Source organism: Hesperophylax consimilis, chromosome 21 (assembly GCF_061612785.1).
Source record: "Hesperophylax consimilis isolate HC1 chromosome 21, BYU_Hcon_1.0, whole genome shotgun sequence".
Lineage (NCBI taxonomy): Eukaryota > Metazoa > Arthropoda > Insecta > Trichoptera > Limnephilidae > Hesperophylax > Hesperophylax consimilis.
Window position 1 is genome coordinate 11,525,794 of NC_142856.1, and position 21,976 is coordinate 11,547,769.

The 21,976-nt window shown below is 33.0% G+C and overlaps 1 protein-coding gene across 1 annotated transcript in view; it reads right to left on the reverse strand.

The window, feature by feature from the left end:
- Nucleotides 1–7,265: 7,265 nt before the first annotated feature.
- The window catches only part of LOC149413620 (uncharacterized), a 150,036-nt gene continuing 135,325 nt past the window's right edge, over nucleotides 7,266–21,976 (reverse strand). Inside the window, exon 3 of the mRNA XM_089644570.1 lies at nucleotides 7,266–9,584. Coding sequence (XP_089500696.1) covers nucleotides 7,663–9,584 — 1,922 coding nt within the window. The 3' untranslated portion in view covers nucleotides 7,266–7,662. The remainder of the gene's footprint in view (nucleotides 9,585–21,976) is intronic.

Sequence of the window (21,976 nt, forward strand, 5' to 3'; positions counted from 1 at the left end):
ACCTCCGACAGATATAATGGAATCCAACACGACTCGATCTTCGCATGTTCAAATGCATACAATGGACCCTAGCGCGTCTAATAATAATAATTAGACGCGCTAGTCGTGTTGGGTCATTGTATGCATTTGAACATATTCAAATGCATATAATGACCCAACACGACTCGATTTTCGCATGTTTAAATGCATACAATGACCCAACACGACTCGATCTTCGCATGTTCAAATGCATACAATGACCCAACACGACTCGATCTTCGCATGATCAAATGCATGCAATGACCCAACACGACTCGATCTTCGCATGATCAAATGCATGCAATGACCCAACACGACTCGATCTTCGCATGTTCAAATGCATACAATGACCCAACACGACTCGATCTTCGCATGTTCAAATGCATACAATGACCCAACACGACTCGATCTTCGCATGTTCAAATGCATACAATGACCCAACACGACTCGATCTTCGCATGATCAAATGCATGCAATGACCCAACACGACTCGATCTTCGCATGTTCAAATGCATACAATGACCCAACACGACTCGATCTTCGCATGTTCAAATGCATACAATGACCCAACACGACTCGATCTTCGCATGTTCAAATGCATACAATGACCCAACACGACTCGATCTTCGCATGTTCAAATGCATACAATGACCCAACACGACTCGATCTTCGCATGTTCAAATGCATACAATGACCCAACACGACTCGATCTTCGCATGATCAAATGCATGCAATGACCCAACACGACTCGATCTTCGCATGTTCAAATGCATACAATGACCCAACACGACTCGATCTTTGCATGTTCAAATGCATACAATGACCCAACACGACTCGATCTTCGCATGTTCAAATGCATACAATGACCCAACACGACTCGATCTTCGCATGTTCAAATGCATACAATGACCCAACACGACTCGATCTTCGCATGTTCAAATGCATACAATGACCCTAGCGCGTCTATTTTTTTGCTTCTATGACTTGACCGTTGCCGACTTCTTCATCCACATACACACATATGTTTTCCCGAGACTCCTTTCTTTGTTCATCCGCCTTGCATTTCTAAACCATATTAATTTCCTTTGGGCTGTTTATTTCAGTATTATTTTGGAGAACGTCCCATTACCATCAAACTGTTCTCTTCGATGTGAAGATATATTATGTACATATGATACTGCACCCGATGGGAATAATAAGCTGAAATATAAACAAATACCACGTACTTAAAGAAAAATCACATTTTTTAATTATCGAAGAGATTATTAGCGATACCTAAACGAAAATTTGAAACAGAAAAATCAATCAATTTTAGTCTTAATGTTTAATATTTTTAATTTTTATTTGTATATTTTTAAATACACATATACTTTTTCTTTATTTTTCAGTTTACTATTAATTTTAATATATTTGTTTTTAGTTTTATTTGTAATTATTTTTTTTTCTTTACTTCTTTCTTATGTTTCTAAAAAATTGTATTTTTTAGTTTTTTTATGTTATTTTTATTATTATTTCATGTCTGATGCATACTTGCATACTTATGTTTCTATAAAATAGCTAATTTTTTTTAGTTCTTTTAATTTATTTTTATTATTATTTCATGTCTGATTCATACTTGCATACTTATGTTTCTATAAATTAGTATTTTTTAGTTCTTTTAATTTATTTTTATTATTATTTCATGTATGATTCATACTTGCATACTTATGTTTCTATAAAATAGTATTTTTTAGTTCTTTTATGTTATTTTTATTATTATTTCATGTATAACTACCACAACACGGGCATTAGCCTAGTATGGTAGTTAAAACAATGTAAAAAAATGTAACATGTAAAAATTTATTAAATAATAATAAAAAATAAAAAAAATAAAAAAATTCAGTGCCCCGGCAAGGCAAAGGTCCTGGGTTCGAGTCCTAGATGTGACAGTACCTTTTTCTGATTTTTCGGTTTAAAATTTTTGTTAAGGAATCGCTAATATTATCTTCAATAATTAAATATCAAAATTTGAGGTTTTACTCAAAGAAAACTTTACTGAAAACGCATATTTTATTCCAGTTTGAAGACGTCCGTGGCATGATAAAATCGGTTCGATGAAAAATATATTTTTTTAAGTTCAGTTTTCAATTCAATGTTATGAATATCTGTTCTATCTTCTGAGTCTGGTCAATTTAAGAGTACCAAGTCGACACACTGGGCACAAGAACCTATGTCAATGTGATAATGCAAAAACAAATTGTGTAGCAAATTCCTCGCCTACATAGTCTAGCAAATGAATATACCAATGACATCGACATTTTTAATGTAACAAATTCAATGTTTAAAAAATACTTCAACAATTTTTTTTGTTTGAAGGTATTATTTCTGATAATTTAAGTTCATAATAATAACTATTTTTTAATTTATCGAAGGAAGCAAACACTTTGTGGCTTGACATTATTACACAAATGAAAGAATATCTTTGTTTTAAATCACTTTATTATATTTATATATGTCGACCGGTTTCGGTTAAACACTTTCCTGACACTCCTTAATTCCTTCCACTCACAAATCCAGTTCACATTAGAGATGGGCATAAATTCCAGCTTAAACTTTCTAGATCTATCCTTGTCTATCGTTAAAAATAGAATTAACTTCAACATTTTTAGAAAACCTACATTTACTGACACCGTAATCCATAATACCTCCAATCACATAAACATTCTTCCTTTCACAGCATGATCCACCGGCTAGTCACCATCCCATTATCTAATAATAATTTTTCTAACGAACTCCTTACAATAAAACAAATAGATAATAAAAACGGTTATCACTCTGATCTTATTGATAAAATCCTTTCAAAAAAACTTCGCCGAATCGCAACAAATAAATTTTTATATAATGCTCTACCAACTATTAATAATAATAATTTAACTACCCAATGGCGTAGAATTTTGTTCATAAGTAAATTCTCTTCCCTTTGCACATCTAAACTTCCATCAGAAATTAGGCCGGCCTTCTATACTAATAATAGCTTAGCCAAATTTTTAAATAATTGTAAAGATAAAGAAGATACGTTTAGCCACTCTGGGATCTACAAACTTAATTGCAACGATTGCCCGGCAATATATATGTATTGGTAAAACCGCGCGTAATGTAAATATTCGAGTAAAAGAACATGTCAGGTGTTTAACAAATACCGGTTTTTCAGAATTTGCCGAACACCTAATTAATACTAATCATACATTTAATAGAACGACAGGAGTTCAAATACTACATAAAAATAAAATAGTAATACGTCTCAATAATTTAGAATCATTGGAAATCTCAAAAGCAAATAAAAATAATTGCCCAATTTTAAACAAACAGATAGAACTAACTAAAAGCCCTATTTTAAAGATGTGACCCCACTACCTACTCCGCTGCCCTGATGCTCTCTCCCTCACATTTATATACTTTCTCTTTCTTTATTGTTTCCTTAATAATCTTCCTCTGTATTATATTTTAGTTTATATTTGTACTGTCCTGATGAAGGTTGAGTTCAACCGAAACCGGTCGACGTATATAAATGTAATAAAGTGGTTTAAAACAAAGATATTCTTTCATTTGTGTATTTTTTAATTTTCATCTAGTTGTAAACCACTGTAAGTCAAGAAATAATTTTTTGCAACTATTTTTGTTTATAGCCCATATTCACTCGAGTTATTCGTGTCATAAACATACATTGACCATATTATTTTATTAATACTATTCCTCTAAATATTTATATGGATACATATGAATCCACATACATTTCACCATTTATCTCATATTTTTAGATTTGGCACATTATGGCAAGCGATTGCTCGAACGTTTTTGCAAACTTGGCATAATTTGCCAAAAAGCGCTCGAGTGGGTAAAACACTATGAAAATTTCCATGTAAAAGACCCACATAAAAAGAGTACACAAATAAATCAAATTAAAAAAAAAACAGCTCCATGAATGGGAATGGTTTCAATAAAGCACACTTGTTTTACATCTTACATATTTTAATTTCTTAAAACTTTCTTAAAATGACATATTTCGATATATTATTAAACATAAATATTCTAATTTATTGGGTTTTACAAAAGTAAATTATTCTAAATTTATCATTATTTGGTATGGTGTGATTATTTTCAATACTGTCTCAAAATTAATAATCATTTTATACATTTCGATAAAACACTTCAATGTTATAATATTAATGATATAAATAATATTTATTATTTCTAGTTTTATGATAAAATATCATGAATATGTTTGAAATAATAAATGTTTTGTAACAATATTTAGAATTTTATTTTAATAGTCATGCACTCGTAATAAGACGTCAATACATTTATTTTACAAAGAAATAATTTAAATTTTCTCCACAAGCTGCGATTAATATACTTTTTTTGCCCGTAAGAGACTTCATTAATATAAACAAAATAAAAATCAGACCAATCATTGGTAACTTGCGGTACAGATACTAAAAACAGTTTGTTAAAAAAAACTAAAAATTTATTTAGCAGTCTTTGAACACAAAAAATAGAAAAAATGAGATTACAAAAACTGTAAACATTTTATGATTCTGTAGGTCCAACAGACTGCGATGGAATGAATGCCAGATGACAAATTATGACCGAGCAAAACTAACCACAAAAGAGGCGCAACTGATTGCTTGGAAGATGACAGGAGCAGGATGGGAAGTCTTGGGAACTGATGAAGATGGACAACGGTCAGGATTAGATGAAGAACATTTGTGGACTAGGTCACCACTCACTCTGGGAGATAGGGACGTGAAGGGAGGCAGATTTTAAAATAAAACTTCCCATAATTATAATTAATAAATTAGTTGAACATTTGTAGGTTAACAATTGAATGGATTACAAAAAAAATATATATTCAGTGTACGTTTCTTTTTCTCAACTAAGGGTGATACCTATTTTCTTACTTGTTAGTTTCTTTGCATGGTCCGACGTGTGTTTAATGCCAGATACATTTTGTTTATCCTACAGCAATCATTATCCTTTGCATTCTTAAGGAGATTATCAGCACGACTCTTTTCGTGTTGTTGTTATGATGTTCTTGTCGATAGTCCATATTTTTAGTGAGATCCAAACGTAGTGCATTTATTTATTACACGTGTTTGGAGTTATTAATAGGTATCTACTTATTTTTTGTGATTTGAAAATTTCTTAATGTAACGGTCATCACATAATTCTATTTGATTGTGAAGGATCATGTTTATTTCAAAAGATTTAGAAATAAATACGTAATGCCCAACTAGAACTACAAATAAATAGAGTATTCATTTGATCTTTCTCTCTACCAATTTCTCTACCGCAAAAGTAAATTCTCCACCGTTCATAATTCGTACTATAATATTCGGCGTTAAGAGCGTGTAGCATAAACCGCTAAACCAAACATAACAGAAACCGAATAATGTTTCAAGCAAACTAATTTTGTTCTGGTTGAGTTGTATAAGCATTTATTGGCACAATTCTGAGACCATGTAGAATCATCTGCGGTTGTAATTCTGCTTGAGAGTGTATAGGAAATGGGGAAAGGAAATAATAAGAAGAAGATAAGAGGAAGTAGAAGTATTTTGAGCTGCGTTTGGATTCTGAATGGTATTATATATTAAAAAAGTCAACATTAACAAAAAACAAAATCTTTTATTTAACTCGTATTATTTGAAATCACAGAACCCAGAACAATATCAATAAAATTAATACTCTCTGGAAAATTAGAATTCTCGTTTCAAAAAATTCCCACAAATAAGCTTTTACGTTAGAAAATCACGTTTCACACAAAGTTGAGTTTCAGATTTAGTTAGAAAACCGGTTTTTTTAAAGAATATTGTTTGCCCCCAGAAATAAAAAAAAGTAATCGTTAATATTTTTTTACAATATAACTTAATTAATCAAATACTATGTAAATATTTTAACTGGTTTATACAGAAAATTAACTAGATAGATCAAGGGCAAGATTTGTTCGGTAAATACATCCATCGTTAAGACTACAATTTACTTGAGAAATTGTGTTAACGAAACTATATTTGGTTTTTCATTTTGGTACTTCTAAAACAAAAGGACGAATTTTGAATGAGAATTTACTTAGTGGAGAAAGAAAATAACACTTGACTTTTTTAATTTCGAACATCGTTAAGTGTTTCGTCATTGATTTTGAAATTTTATCTTTCGTGTATAGAGAGACAAAGACTCTAACATAAATTTGAATAAAAAAATAATATTATGTTTTGCGGAAGTTTCTCACAATGGCGACAATCCATAGAAAGTGCCGCATGTTTTCAAAGTTTCTTTCTTGTTTGGAACAATCATAGAAAATTTCCATAGAGAAGAAGTTACATTACATCGGATGTATTCCACTGCAAATAATGTTCCCTAACTGCAAGTTGTAGATGCAAGTTTAAATTGCTTGTTCCCGAGATTCCTGCAATACGAAATGTATACTAAGCAAGAAAAACCTTTAGAACATTTGATATTGAACACAATTATTAGTTTGCTAGTTCTATTTATAAGGAATTGCAATGAAAAGGTTTGTTGATTCGTATTTTGGAAAATAGCTGCAGCTGAATTTTTTATACGTGGTACCATATATTATGTGTAAACAACGGGCTTAGCAATCTTTGAAAATACCTTTTGGTCGTGCTTTGGAAAATAAAACTGCCAAAAAATCAGTGAAGGCAAACAATAAAATGGAAGTCACGTTACTACCCAAACTAAAGCCCAAAATTGTGCAGCGGCACGAATAAAAGTTGAACCACAACAGATAAATAAAATTTTATTATCCCTTTATGTAAAAGAGTTTGATATGTAATTTTGTTTTAAATGCCCAATGATTGTTAAGTGCTAGTGAATTTCTATCTAGGTATTGAAAAAAAAGTATCGTTTGTCATCATTATTTGTCACATAAATTTCTACTACTTCTCTTGCATGGGAGTTAAGAACATGAACAATCTAAAATAAAAATGAATTCACGCCCACAATGTCACAAATATATTTTTCAACCTTTAGACTTGTAAAATGGTAGTATCTGTTAAGAATTATTATCTATCGGGTATTTTTTTTTGCAAATTCTGGATTAGAAATATTTGATTTTGAGAATATGCATTCATATTTACAATATAAACCGAAAGAAGCAGTAGCTCATAAAAAAAGGTCACTGCTGTATACATTTCTAGGCACGGTACTGTGTGATTTCAGAGACCGCGCAGAGAAAGAAATATGGAAGAATTGTAAAAAATGCATGAAAAAAATAATTAAGTTCTAAGAGACGGTATGAGAGGATTTCGTGATTGATATAAATTCAAGCTGGGATTTTGATGTCTGGATCAGGTTGAGCAGTATTAGGTAGGTAGTTTATCTCATAACACACTGGAAGATAGTTTCACTATGATACCCGTTTTGATATAAGAGATACAAATCTTCTTCAAGTTCTTCAAATGTTCCTCTTCTCCTTTCTTCTTAAATGTCTTATTATTTGTAAATACATATTTTTCGCAGACAGAAGATAAATAATCTGTTGATAAGTAAATAATTCATATTAATTTTAAACTGTAGCAATTTTGACTACCGTCATAAATGAAAACAGAATAATAACCGAGCGTGTTATTATTACATTGAAACGTTAAATACTTACAAAGGAACATAATCAGGATTAGATGAAAGGGGAGGAGGGGGTGGAGTGGGGATTAGGTCATATTCATCTGGCAAAGAAAGCGTAGAACTTCCCCCTATAGTCACCCGCTTCCCCATATTATCATAAGAGGGGTTGGGGCGGGCTTGCGAAACGCAAGGCTGTGGGTGTTCCACAATTCTCTGTGTGATTTGTTTGCGTGGAAGTGTCGCATAGGGAACTACTGAAAGTCCACAAAAGCTGGAACTCTTATGCTGACCAAGATTGCGAGCTATTGTGCTACTGGTGCTTGGACGATGGACGTCCAATAAATCGGGATATGTTTCAATGGTGACACTTGGATCAGGAGTTAAAGCAACGGATATGTAAATATTTCCCATCGTCTCACTTCGCTGTACGTTGTTGGAGAATTCTGGAGGAGGAGGGTAAACTCCCAAAGCATTTGGAAGGGGACATGTTAATTGTATCATCTTCGTACTATCTTCTTGTATAGGTCTTCTGTGGATGTAATGGACAGGTTCGTATCTTTCAATGGGCATTGAAAAACTATGCTTCAAGAGTTCGACACTTGGATGTGTGTTCAAAATCTCACAACTGCTCTTTCTTGATTGTTGTTCTGTATTTGAAGTAGACATATCAAGGAGATGTTTTTCTTGATCGTAATAACTTTTGCTTCCTTTCAATGTGCCATTCGTTCGTCGTCTACTTTTCCTCTTGGTTCTGCTATAGCTCATGCAAGAACACGCTATTGCTGTGAAAATCATCACGAGAATCAGTAATCCTGTGACAAGAAGTCCAGCAAATAAAAATATGTAGTTAGCCTCACTAAATCTAAAACGAGAATCTGTTAGCACTAATGATACATTTTTGTTAATGGTTCCATAGAAACTTTTTGCTTGACAAACGTATTCACCAGCATCACTTTCAGTTAAATTGATCAATGTAAGATTTATCCACTTTTCAGAGAATCCGCGTTCTACTTCCACTAAGAAACCTGGATTATTTCTCGTTGTATTAACACTACCTATCGAATGCTCATTGAAGAGCCACGTTACTTCTGGTTCTGGATCTCCTTTTACTGAACAAGAGAATGTGACATTATCTCGTTGTCTTCTTTCGTATACACTTTTGCCCACTATCACTTCTGCTAAGCACGCAAACTCCAAGGAAGGAATGTCCTCCCAAAATGCTCCCCGGTGATGAGCAGGTTCATTGCATGATAGTGAAACAGAATGCAGATTACTTGACAAGTACCAGTTTCGAAAATCTCGTAAATCGCAATCACATCTCCACGGGTTTCCTATCAAATCCAAGGACTTCAAATTAGTGATTGGTTTAAATAAAGACTTTGATGATGTTTGTAATAAATTTGTTTTGAGATTCAAATTCTCCAACTGACTTAGATGTACGAAAGCCCCATTCTGAATTTCTTCAATTTGGCAGTTTTCTAAGTCCAGAATCCTTAAATGTGGTAAAATAGGAAACTGCTCACTTGATAATATTCTTAAAGGGTTGCCGCTAAGAGAAAGAATCTTCAGTCGATCATTTCCTGCAAACGTTCCCCTCGGTACGGAAGAGATTTGATTATAAGAAAGATCGACTTCAATCAAGATTTTCAAGTCTCTGAACGCGTCGCGATGTATCTCTTTTATTGTGGTGTTTTTCATGAATATCTTTTGAAGGTTGAGCAAGTCGATAGCGCTGAAGGCATCTTTGTCCAGGTAGGTGATGAAGTTCCCTTGGAGGTCCAGGACTTGGACGTCAGAGTTAAGGATCGGTAGGTTGGTCAGGCCTGATGATGAGCAGATGGCTGTCTTCTTCCCAGATACCCATTTGCAGCGGCAGGGGGAGACACAGTCAGTCCAGTCAGGAGTGGCGGCCGCACCAATCATCAACGTCAGAGTGAAGAGATAGTACAAACCTGCAGACAGAAAAATAAATTTAAAGATTAGATTTAATCAGAAACATTGTATTCTCGAACAAATTATTCACAAAATCATTAGCTTTTCTACGCCAAATTTTCGGAAATTCATCGTCTTTACGACATCGTGTCGCATCTTGTTTTTGACTGTTAAAAAAGATTATTTTATATTCAAATAAAGCGAGAATGTCCATAATTTTTTTGGTTCTTTGGCTCAAATATTGTCTGCTTTGTAGTTAAGATTGTGAACGTTTTTTATGAACACCTTGCCTTCGAATTCCAAATCTCCGTTTGTATTGCTGGCCTAAAGGGGCAGCGTTTATGTGTGCGCGATATTTAATTTAGTGATAAAAAATAAATGCGTGACAAGGCCTTAGGTTAAGAGAGGTTCCATTGCTCAGATTAAAAAGGGACGTTGTGTAGGCGTACTCTGAACCTAAATTAAACAGAGCCTACCTATGTCACATTGTCGAAAATGACAGCAGAGAAGAAAAAGATAAAACGGGTTGATGAGGATGGAATAAAGGTTCCACAGTAGCATCAAGGCAAACACTTTATTTTACGACATTTAACAAAAAGACAAAGTTTTTTTAAACATTAAACAGGGATTTAATAGAACTTTTATTGACTTATATAATTCTTTCAATAACTAATCATCACCCCACATAACCGCAGGGTTCGAGAGTAGGCATAGGAGATAACATCCACAAAACTCAAATTTCGCACACTCCTGGTTTATTTCATATTAATACATATTATTCTGTTTTTCATAATATTGACATTGTACGGTTAAAGTATTTGATCACGTCATATCTTCATGCATTTTTTTCATCTTAATGTTAGACATAATAAATTTCACCCACCTTGTCTTTTTAATTAATCAGCAAAAAACAAAAGACTCAAGAAAATGACGAAAAAAACTAATTTAAGACATTTATTAGACAAGATTTTTTATGCATGAGATGAAATCAAAATTGTAATCGGGCAGCATTGCTTTCCCTCCCATCTAGTTTAGCAAAAATGAACATATTGCCATATTTCGCATTCTGATGACAAGACAGAAGGAAGGTCCAAAGAATCAAAAAGAACATTATTATAAATTCTTGCTCTGAATCGTCATACCCACTATCCATGACAAAACGTTAGAGACCCTTTCCGTTCCCATTCTACTGGATTTCCGTTTTTATAAATGGCTCTCGTATTAAAATTCATATTCTTCATGTCTTTTGTTTTCCATTGCATTTATTCCGCTATCATCCCTTTAACAAACAAGTTCCATGAGAATTCCGATTTTAATAAAACCTCAAAAGCGAACTGTGGAAAGAGAGGCTTTAATAACAGATGACATAGAATAAACTAGATGTGCCCTCAACCTGAACCCTGTGCTTTTATATAAGCAATATTGGAAATGTATAATAAATGTTCCCAAAACAAGTTTAGCAGTACGTATTTTTTAAATATTTATCTTTTCTAACTTCGTTTGTGCTGTTTTGATTGACTGAATGAATAATATAAATGGTAATGGTTCGATAACCAAGCATTCTGTTTTTTAAAAGAAAGAACAGGAGAAAAGATTCCTTCTCGTGTTACTGACATCACACTGCTGAACTATCTTGGGTATATTTGGGTGTAAGGGGTTGATGTCTACATATTTGTACGCTTGTCCACTTGAGGTTTACAAGATAATATTTTCTGGTACAAGACCTAACTACAAATGCTTATTGACTGTATAAGATAACGTCATCAAATCAAATTATCTCGTAATTATTAAAAAAAATTTGTATTTGTAATGTTTCTCCACCTTTTCGGGTAATTTTTGTTTGTTTGTTTATTGCCCAATCGAATCGTGGTTCTAAATCTGCATGTTGTGGTTTGCAATAGGTAAATGAGTATTTCGCTTTAGTTCACCGAGTCTCATACTGTCGCACAATGAATACCGATGTATATTTATATGTGATTACTGTGTAGAAGTCACGAAAGCCAAGAACCGGTGTAACTATGGCATCATCATTTTTAAGTCAACAAAAAATGTCGGGAAAAATTGAATTACAGCATTTCACGAGCTTTGAAAAAATGTTCCTTTATTTGAGGAATGTTTTGATACTAAAAGGAAGTGGGCAGGGGAAGATGGAAAGAAGAAGGTTGAAAAGTACCTAAACATCCAGCTCTGATCATTTAAGTCATTTAAAGCAAATATGAACGGTGGTCACTCATTAAGGCCAAATAATCAGCTTGACCAGAAGTTCCTTGCACTCGGGCGATTTTCAAAAAGAGATAAAGATATCGTATTTCTTCTACCATAAGCCCCTTTCCCGTGCAACTGGTGATCTATACGATGTAGTTCCGAAGAAAACAATTATGAATTCTCGGTTCCAGCAATTTTATTGAATAAATTGTGATTAAATTTGTGTCTTAAAAATAGCATTATGTAGCAATCACAAACACTGAACTATGCACCTAACTCAATACCGATTAAATTTTATGTAAAATTTACTTAAACGTATGCAACATGTGTCAAAATTGAATTGAATTGAAAGAAAATTTTAAAGTTGTTAATCTATTTAGGTGATTAAAAGGCTTGTCTAGTTGTGTCCTTAGCCAAGCTCCCAAGGCTAGATACTATCACCGTTAGGAAACACGTACGCGTAGACAAACAGTGTTAGGCAGAAGGCGGAGGTATTATGGTATTGAGATGCTATCGACTGAGAGAGAATAATATAAGGGTTCCTGTACCGCGCGCCGGGTTGGGAGTGCTACGTAACGTGAAACGTTCCATAGTGATATGGGACTACTCATGACAAAACATTGTCCTACTTTAATATGAAAAATTGTGGGTGGTTACAATTTTGCTTTCGTGCACGGAGAAAAATGAAAGTGGCTGATTTATTGAAATGCTGTTAAAAACGTGATCAAAAACCATTTCTTAATAAAATATTAGTCAATTTAGAATATATCGGAAAACGTGTTCTTGCAGGCGTTCTTTTCCTAATAAATATAACGACGAAATTGTACAATATTTAAATTTTTATAAACACGTATTCCGATATCCTAATAACATATTGAAGGGCTGCAGTCCCGTTTTTAACAAGAATACGAATACATCGACCAGATTTTTAATAAATTAGAAATATTTTATATCAGTATGTTCTCTCCGTGTGTATTTTGAATATTGGTTACTACGCCTAGTGCCTTAATCCAACCTAACTTAACTAACTACCAACTAACCCAACCTAACCTAACCCGACGTATATAACATTATTGGTTAGTTAAAGTTAAGAGGGGCATGCACAATGAGATCGTGAGTATGTCAATATAGCCATGAAAATGTTTTTTTTCGAATGCAGAACCAAAGCAAGATTACCTGTGGAAATAACATCACGTACTACTCCCCCGCATCTAAACATTGTTTGTCTAACCATTCACCATAAACAACTTCAGTCAATAAATGCAATAGTTCCTGAACAGATGTGTCATCAATATATTATGTCTCTATAAATAGAATGCATACCTCAAGTTTACCTAAAATGGTGACCGCGACTTGATTTTAACAAGTGAATTTATTTACGGAGTCATAAAATAATATACTCCACTTTGAGGCTTCTTTCATCATATTATGGTGTAAACAGTAGATATCAGGCATTGTTGTAGTACTAGTAATACGCAGGGCCGGCCCTATGGGGGCGCTAGTGGAGCTGACCTCTGAGCTAACGCTAAGGGGTGTTGGAGCAAGGCATACCCAATATTTCGGTCAATCTAAAAAGAATAATTATCAACCGATAATAATATCACCGAAAATTAAAGAAAATAACAGTAATACAGGGTTTTCCAATAAGAGGTGTTATTTTGATATTCAATCGTTAAAGATCAATGGTTTCGTTGTTAGCGTCGTTTTGTTGAAAGTAAACGTTGTCCAGATCAATAAGATCCAATTTCGGCCATAAAAAATCATTAATCATCTCTTGATAGCGCAATCCATTCACCGTAACTGTTGCTCCAGCCTCATTTTCGAAAAAGTAAGGTCCAATGACTCCGCCGGACCATAAACCGCACCAAACAGTCACACGTTGAGAATGAAGAGGCTTTTCAACAATAACTCTTGATTTTTCCGAGCCCCAGATGCGACAATTTTGCTTGTTGACGAAGCCACCGAGGTGGAAATGGGCCTCATCACTCAAGATGATTTTTCGATGGAATTCCGAATCATTTTCACAAATTTTAAAGACTCGATCGAAGCGTGTATCGTTCCGTTTATATTAATGACGTAGTTTCTACTTGTCAAATGTCAAAAAATGATAGTTTCAGAAGTAACATCTACCGAAATAGTGGGCTATTCAAAATAACACCTGTTATTGGAAAACCATGTACATGTAATACTTTATAAAAGTGTGAAGTTGAATCAAACTGTTCGAATTTTCGTTCTGTATCACGTGTCATATTATAACTCACGTGGTGCGAGCGAATTTCATACCGTTCTTTGAGAAACATCAGCCGGGAACACCAATTATCTATACGCGCAGAGCGTGAATGTTGACCACAGTATTGAAATTTCTCCAAAACATGAGCAACGCTCGCCAATACCTCTTAAACTCTTCGGCGAGTAAGCGCCACTTTAGTTAATGGTTCGCATATAGATTATTCCAGCAAATAGGTATATAGTGTAGGGTAGGGATAGACTGGCAATATTTTTAGCGCACCACCCAATTTTTGTGAGTACAAGCCGCCATTGAATTGGAGCAGTCGGCACCGGGCGCCGAATTTCCAAGGCTCTGATCATACCTTACATCTAATAGTCCAAAGACATCGCCCTTATGATTATTTTTTTATTAAAAAGGCACTTCACAAAAATACATATGATCCGAATATTATTGATAACAGTGATCACCTATACTGGTTTTGACAAGGGGCGCAAAAAATTTACTAGCGCCAGGCGCTGTTTGGCACAGGGCCAGCCGTGGTACTAGAGGTGGGTCCTGTGCGTATTTTTCTTTACTGAGTAAAATGAGTACAGGTACAAAAAATACCGGTTACAAAATACTAAGTATTTTATACCGACTTAAGAATTTTATTATTTGGGGACATAAAGAAATAAATACTCAGGTATTTTTTGTAACTGTACTCAGATAATTTCCAACGACGATTCCCCACAAATTTTCAACGTAAAATTGATTCCTCTCATGATTTTCCGATGTATGATTCCCCACAGTGATTTTTTAAATGGGGGGGAAGCTAGAGATATGATATTGATACTCACAAGTATTTTATACCTATCTGGGGACTGGGGACAAAAAGTAATAAATACTTTGTCCCAGTATAAAATACTTATAATAATGTTTTGGAACCAGGTATTTTGGAAATTTGTCACAAATACAAAGTACCACAAGAAAATACCCGGTACTTTTACTGGGTACGATAAATATGCCTCTACTCTACCTGGTACTACCTACAACACATCATTATAAGATATCTCTCTGAATCGGTGAGATAATCATGTTCAAATGAAACACTCATGATCCGTGGAATAGGGAAGAGTAGATGCAGCTTAGAGTGATTTTCTTCCAACAGTGGTTGTGGAGTGACTATTGATACAAGGAAAACAAATCACTGTTAGTTTGATAAAATATATCGCCCAATGTGGAGGAGAAAGTCAGGAGCATTTTGTGTACGCCTAGCTTCAAGTCTATTTTGTTTATTTATTAATGTTTTTATTTATTTGTATTATATACCCATACGGGCTTTTACAAGCATGTAACATACATTATAATTTAGTGGTACAGTAATCATATAGAAGTAAATTATATAGAACCCATGCTGAAGAATAGTATTATGCTAACTTTAATTATTAAAATTATTGGTTTGTCATTATAGCCTTCTTGTAATACGAGTATATTCCTTGCAATTGAACACATCTACAATTACTGAGAAAGTATTGCCAACTGCATGCAATCTGGGTACAAGCAAGTATCTAAATGTCTCCTTCCTGATATTGTTATTGCAATTAAAAATAATTTCTGACCGAGTAGTTATAGTTGAAATAGTGAAGGTGATTAGGCTCAGTAAATCAGGGCTGTCTAAAATTCCATTTACAATTTTTAAAATAAAAGTCATGTCGTTAAAAAAAGTCTTCCATCTGAGCGTATTTTTATATCAAACGTCAAAAAAGAGGGAATGATTTGAGATTTTCATGGCCAAAATTATTAAAATGATTTGTTTTTGGGGTATTATGCCGTGTTGCGCTACCTCTTTTTTCTGGCCAACGTTTCGGACAGCATTGCAGTGTCCTTCATCAGGGCAGATGTGTAATTTTGGAACAATATTACAATACCCCAAAAACAAATCACTATAAGTCAAAAAAGAGGTTGAAGTAATCATTAAATTGCATTTTTCTAATTAAAAGTGTGTTTTTTTTCGTTATCAGTCATTTAATCAGTAACTTAGAATTGGGGTGAGTGCCCCGGTAAGACTCCATTAAAGACCCCATTACCATTGATAAAAAAATTATATTATATTTGAATTTTTTTGGTGAGTCACATTTTTTATACAATCTTGTTATTGTTTCAAGTACAGCGAGTATTTAGTATTTTTTCACATGTATATCTGCCAAAAGTCAAAGAAATTCATAATATTTATTACGTTTAGTCTGTAATTAAAGGCAGCTTAAGAAAATATGATTCAATAGCTCTAGACAAATACTTTCGTTTTGTGATAAAGCAAGAACGTTGTAATAATACACTTGTTTACCAAACGCCGGAGAGACACAAATTCTAAGGATAGGTTTATTAAAACGAATTAGCAAACAAAATGTTTTTTTTATTCCGTGAAATAGAAAGAATAAAATGAGACTGATAAAGCATGAAATAAATATATAGTTTTACGATTATTTAACATAATACAAGATTATCTTTTAGATAAAGCGAAGGTTGAAAGTAATTTAATATAATGAATTGGTCCATTAGTGATATTAATAAATACGTGACTCCAGTGACTGATTCCCCTAAAGCCCCGCATACCCAATTTCTACAGATGTATAACTAGTTTCTCGTTAACTCTTTAAGTTTTCAAGTTCCAAAAAAAAAGTTATTTTTTAAGATAATAACTATACTTTTGTTATGCCAAAACGTTAAATATACGAAATTCCCTCAAAAGAAAAAAATCGTAAAGTAAGCAGTAAAGTAGAAATCCACTCCTTCGAGAAAAATGTATGAAAGAAAACGTAAAACTCACCATTGCGTTACATGGTATTAAAATATTTTTGACTACGCTATGTTTAAATAAAAAAGTTTTATTAGGTATTTGATCTCAAGTGGGCGGAATCCTCTTCTTGATGAAAGGGGGATGAAGGTCGGGTAGTTACTTGCTATTTAGATATGTTTATTAACATGGCTAAAGCCATTTTAAGAGTTTCTAGGAATTCAAATTCTAAATGGAAACTGTGAACAGTAAAATACGTAAACCTATAAAAAAGAATACGTTTACACACCCGTCACAAAAAATACGTATACAGATCACAAAAAATACGTATACCCATCACTTAAATACGTATACCCATCACAAAAAAACATGCAACATCTCATTTGTTCAATTTATAATACTATCCACGTCAACAAATTTTACCAGCTTCTGGAAAATATCAGAATGAAATAAAAAAAATGCTTAGTAAAAGCAATAAAAGACAAATTCAATAAAAAAGAGTGACTAAATTGATACATGATTCAAAACCAATTTCTTTCCTACCTAATTGCATGATTTAAAAAAAAAACTGTCTACAAAATAATAATGATCACTGTTGACGCAACAATATGCATCTCCGTCTAACACATTATGTTCCTGCATCCCTCCACTCAATTACCCGTCCCTTTCTGACAGTGTGGAATACCCACATTCCTAAATCAGTGATTAATCGCAACAATTTATTATACATCTGTTCAGAAAAAATATGTACTGTACACGTTAATAGTTCTCTCAAAGAATTTAATTCAAGTCTAGTGAAGCTTGTGCAGTGATAACCAGCAGTGTCCCTCAACATCATAATATCTATCGAAAAGACCAGGTGTCAGTCAGAGATCATTTCCAATTCTAACTGTTAATCACAAATATTGTGGTGTAGAATAGAATTTTGAGTAGTTTGAAGTTTCAAATGTTGATTACAGTCCACAAAAAAAGACTAGCATTCAATATTTGCAACTCGAATTACATCTAATTACTCTAATAATCCTATAATACATCCTAATGTTCACCCTCTTCGAAATAGAAGAAGAAAATGTACTAGAAGTTTTATAAAAAAAAGTTTGTGGTAATTAATATTTATATAAATCGAAGATTGTGACAAAAAATGTTTTCTGTAAATTATTTTGAAAAACCGCCCCTTAAAAATGTATGTGAGGAGACGAAAAATTCACTATTGCCTTACATGTGATTTGGATATTTTTGACTATGTATTTACCCACGTTGTAATATAAAGTGTACAGTTTTTTTTTTAGTTATTTGATCTTTGGTGAAATCCTCAGCTTTAGAAACGAGTAGCTTTTGGCACATCGACGCGTTCCCGTAGCAACTGTTTTTCTGAAATTTGAATATCGAACGAAAAAAAAAGATTATGAGTTCAATGTACATATTGGGTATATTCTTAAGTTGGAAATTTTAATACAATTTTTTTGTAGGTTAGTTATTCGATTCAATGTGGTTGTTAAACATTTTTAACTCGGAAGACTGCCTGCTTTTAAATTCTAAGCGGCAACATCGTAATTCATTTTTGGGTTGTTATGTCGTGTTGCACTTCTTTCTTCTCTAGCCAAAGTTTCGGACAGCAATACAGCACTCATCATAAGACCAGATGTAAAAAAGGAAGAAGCGCATCACTGCATAATAACCTAAAATCACGTTACTACTTTTGACTGTAAAAATCTCAACTCAAGACCTAACTTTCAAAATGGCTCATTTGAATTTTTTTTTTCTCAATATTTATTTTATTATTTCTTATTTTATTTTTTCTTTTTTATCAACTGTCCCTAACTATTAGGATCAATTGGGTACCTACCTACCAACTTTCACATTTTCAAATGTTACTGAAAACTTAATAAACACTGTTTACACATTTTTCAAAATAAACTCAATAAAAATAAATACAAACTATTTCCAAATAAATCTGGGTTCTCATCACGAGTTTCATCCTATGGGCCCAAATTATCAAATTACGTTATTTTAATATTATATTTAGAGATACTGTATAATATATTAAAAAAATAATAATTTACTAGTACCAAAAATACTACCAAATTTCCTAGAAACTTGACGCTGGTTGGTAAAGACGCCTGTCCAGGTAAGACAAGGGATCTTGGGTTCGATTCCTAGTTGTAACCGTTTTATTTTTATTTTTCTGTGTCTTTTCTGTTTCATGTTTCCTTTAGACTTATTAGTATTACCTTCTTCTTCAATAATATTTTACTTCAATATAAGTTAAGAAGAAAAAGTTTTTCATAATCATACATATATTATTTTAAGAGGTTCTGATTATTGAATGGTTGAATGCAAAATATTTATTTCATCAGAAATGGTACTGTTACGCCAATTTGTTAAGTAACATTAATATTTTTTTAAATTTTCAGGCATTCATTTATAAAAATATTTATACTTTTTCAGACGCAAGTAGTACCTGTTACTTTATTTATTGTTTTTATGTTTAATTCGTGGAACTCTATTTAATTTTAAAAAATCATTAAAATCAAATTTAATAATATAATCATTAAATTCAATTAAAATCAAATTTAATAATATAATTATTAAGTTCTGCAAGTATTTTTTGGTTTTTGTTATCGTTACAGCTGTTTCGGCTTTCAAAGCCATTTTCAAACTGTCTGTCATAATTATATTATCTGTGTAATTATACAGGGTGTCCGGAAACTCGTAGTACAAGCGGGAAACTGGTGAATCTACATCACATTTGGAGTCGATTTAGTAGTATATTTTTTTTTATTTGAGCTTTCGTTATCGAGTAAATCGAGTTTGAAGTTGATTTTTTTTTTTTTTTTTTTTTAATCAAATTCTTATAAATTATTACTGAAGATCAAATTACACAACTAATTAAAACTATTTGAAAGTAAAACAAATGAAGAAACTCGGATTTGAAGCATTATTTTGAAATCACCCTTCATTTAACCCGGTGTGATCATAAAATATTTCTGCTCTGCAGGGTTAAAACATCTTTTATTCAACCCTAAACACCAGAAAAAACTTTAACCCTAAAATAGCCGAAAAATATTTTTTTTTGTTTTTTTTTTTTTTTTGAAAATGCTCAAATCAAAAAACTTTATTTTTTTTTGGGTTCCCCATGTGGTGTAGATTCTCCAGTTTCCCGCTTGTACTACGAGTTTCCGGACACCGTGTATTATTAAATTTGATTTTAATCAAATTTAAAAAAAAATCCTGTTACTTTATTCCAATTTTAAAATCAAATCAATAATTTACCCCAAATCAATAAAACAGAAAAATAATTCAAAGGAAATTACTTGTTAGGGCCCGTTCCCACTTCCGTTTTCAAATCGGAGGCGGGTCCCGTTTTAAAAACGGATGCCCTAGTGGCTGTAGTGGATGTATGGAGCTGTTCACACTTGTCCGACACGATTTGAAAACGGATCCGACATATTTTGTCGGATGGCTCGCCTACGCAGCGCGTCCGTTTTCAAATCGTGTCGGAACACGCTCGCTCATAGTGTTGTATGGAGCTGTTCACACTTGTCGTCCAGTCGTTCCGGCAGAGTCCCCGCCAAACCCCGACCCCTCCCCGCCCGCTCCCTGTCGCAAGGAAGCAGGCACGCTGCGTGCTTGTATTTGGTTATTTTGTTAAGTAAATAAATCAAAACTACAATAATGGATAAGGAAATAAATCCCGAAAATTTAATACCACTGGTCGAAGAAAGAGTATGGTAATATTTTATCTTTAACCAAATAAAAACAAAACACTTGGTGTACACAACTTTTGTACATCAAAATTTTTATTTTTATTTTTTTAAATTTTAAAGCTTTAATGAGATGCACGGAAGAGCTTATTATTTTAATAAACACATAATAAAAAATATTTGAGTTGTTATTGTTTTCTTACTTTAAAATATCGATAGCCTTTCTTCAGGACAAATGCACTTTCTCAATTTTGTATTTTGATATGTTAAGTTCTCTGAAACTCATTCCAGTAGATGGTTAAAGGAAGTGATAGACATTCTCTTAAGCCATTAAGCGCCCTTGAGGTGATTTTTCATGGTGAAAACGGCGCTATATAAATAATCCAATCATTATTATTCTAAAATAATTAAAGAACTTTAGTTCATCACTTCTCAACTCACCAATTAACACTTGGAAAATTCCTACAGAAAATCATTCGGCTATGATTGGGTGTACCCAAAATTTTCTTTTCACTTTTTTCCTTCTTTTTAATAAGTACAACATGACAACAAGAGCTTCATCGTCGTCCATTGCACACCATTACTGAAGAATGAGCAAATAACATGTTTTTGTTGAATCGACAATTATTTTTTTTCGTAGAGTATGGTCCGTTTTTAAAACGGTAGTGTGAACAGGGCCATTGGCCATCCGTTTTTAAAACGGGACCCGCCTCCGATTTGAAAACGGAAGTGGGAACGGGCCCTTACTTGACTTTTCTGTTTTGTTGTTAATTGGAGCGTGCATGTAATAATTTTGTTACTAACTAATCATAACGCTGTTTCCCCGCAGCGAAGAAAAAAACATACCGCCGCACATAAGCACGGCCAGAGTAAATTACGGCGCCAAAAATAGGTAAAAGCGTTGTCTTCAAAGTAATCATAAATATCTTTGAAACGTTATATATGAACCAGTTCAAAATGAACCGTAAGAATTTATTCCGTGAACGCAATCCAATAGCATGCACTTGCGCGCAAATTTGAGTTATTTTTCGCTGGGGCAATAGTGCTTAGTTATTCACTAGCCTGATTCACTCCCGTCCAATTTTCTTAATTTACAAATCAGAATGTTTACAACGTGCATATTGGAGCATCGGGTATGTACTTTAATCTGCAAATATTTTTTACATAATAGTTTAAACGCAATAAGGATATAATACAAGTTTTATGAAATATATTTTTCGATATATTACATATTGAATTGTGTACCTTAGCTAGAGTATTAAAAAAATCTTTCTCACCGAGTTTCTCGACACTTTCTTACTAGTTCGAAAAACTTCTTATAAGTATTATAAAAAACATTAAATGTATTTAAACCATTATATTTTCATCGTAATTAAGTGTTATATTTATGTATCTCACTAATTAAAAATACAGAAATAATTTAATATGAAATATAAAAAAATACATATTAGAATACTACATGACCCCAACTATAACCCTAATTAGGAATTTTTCTGATGT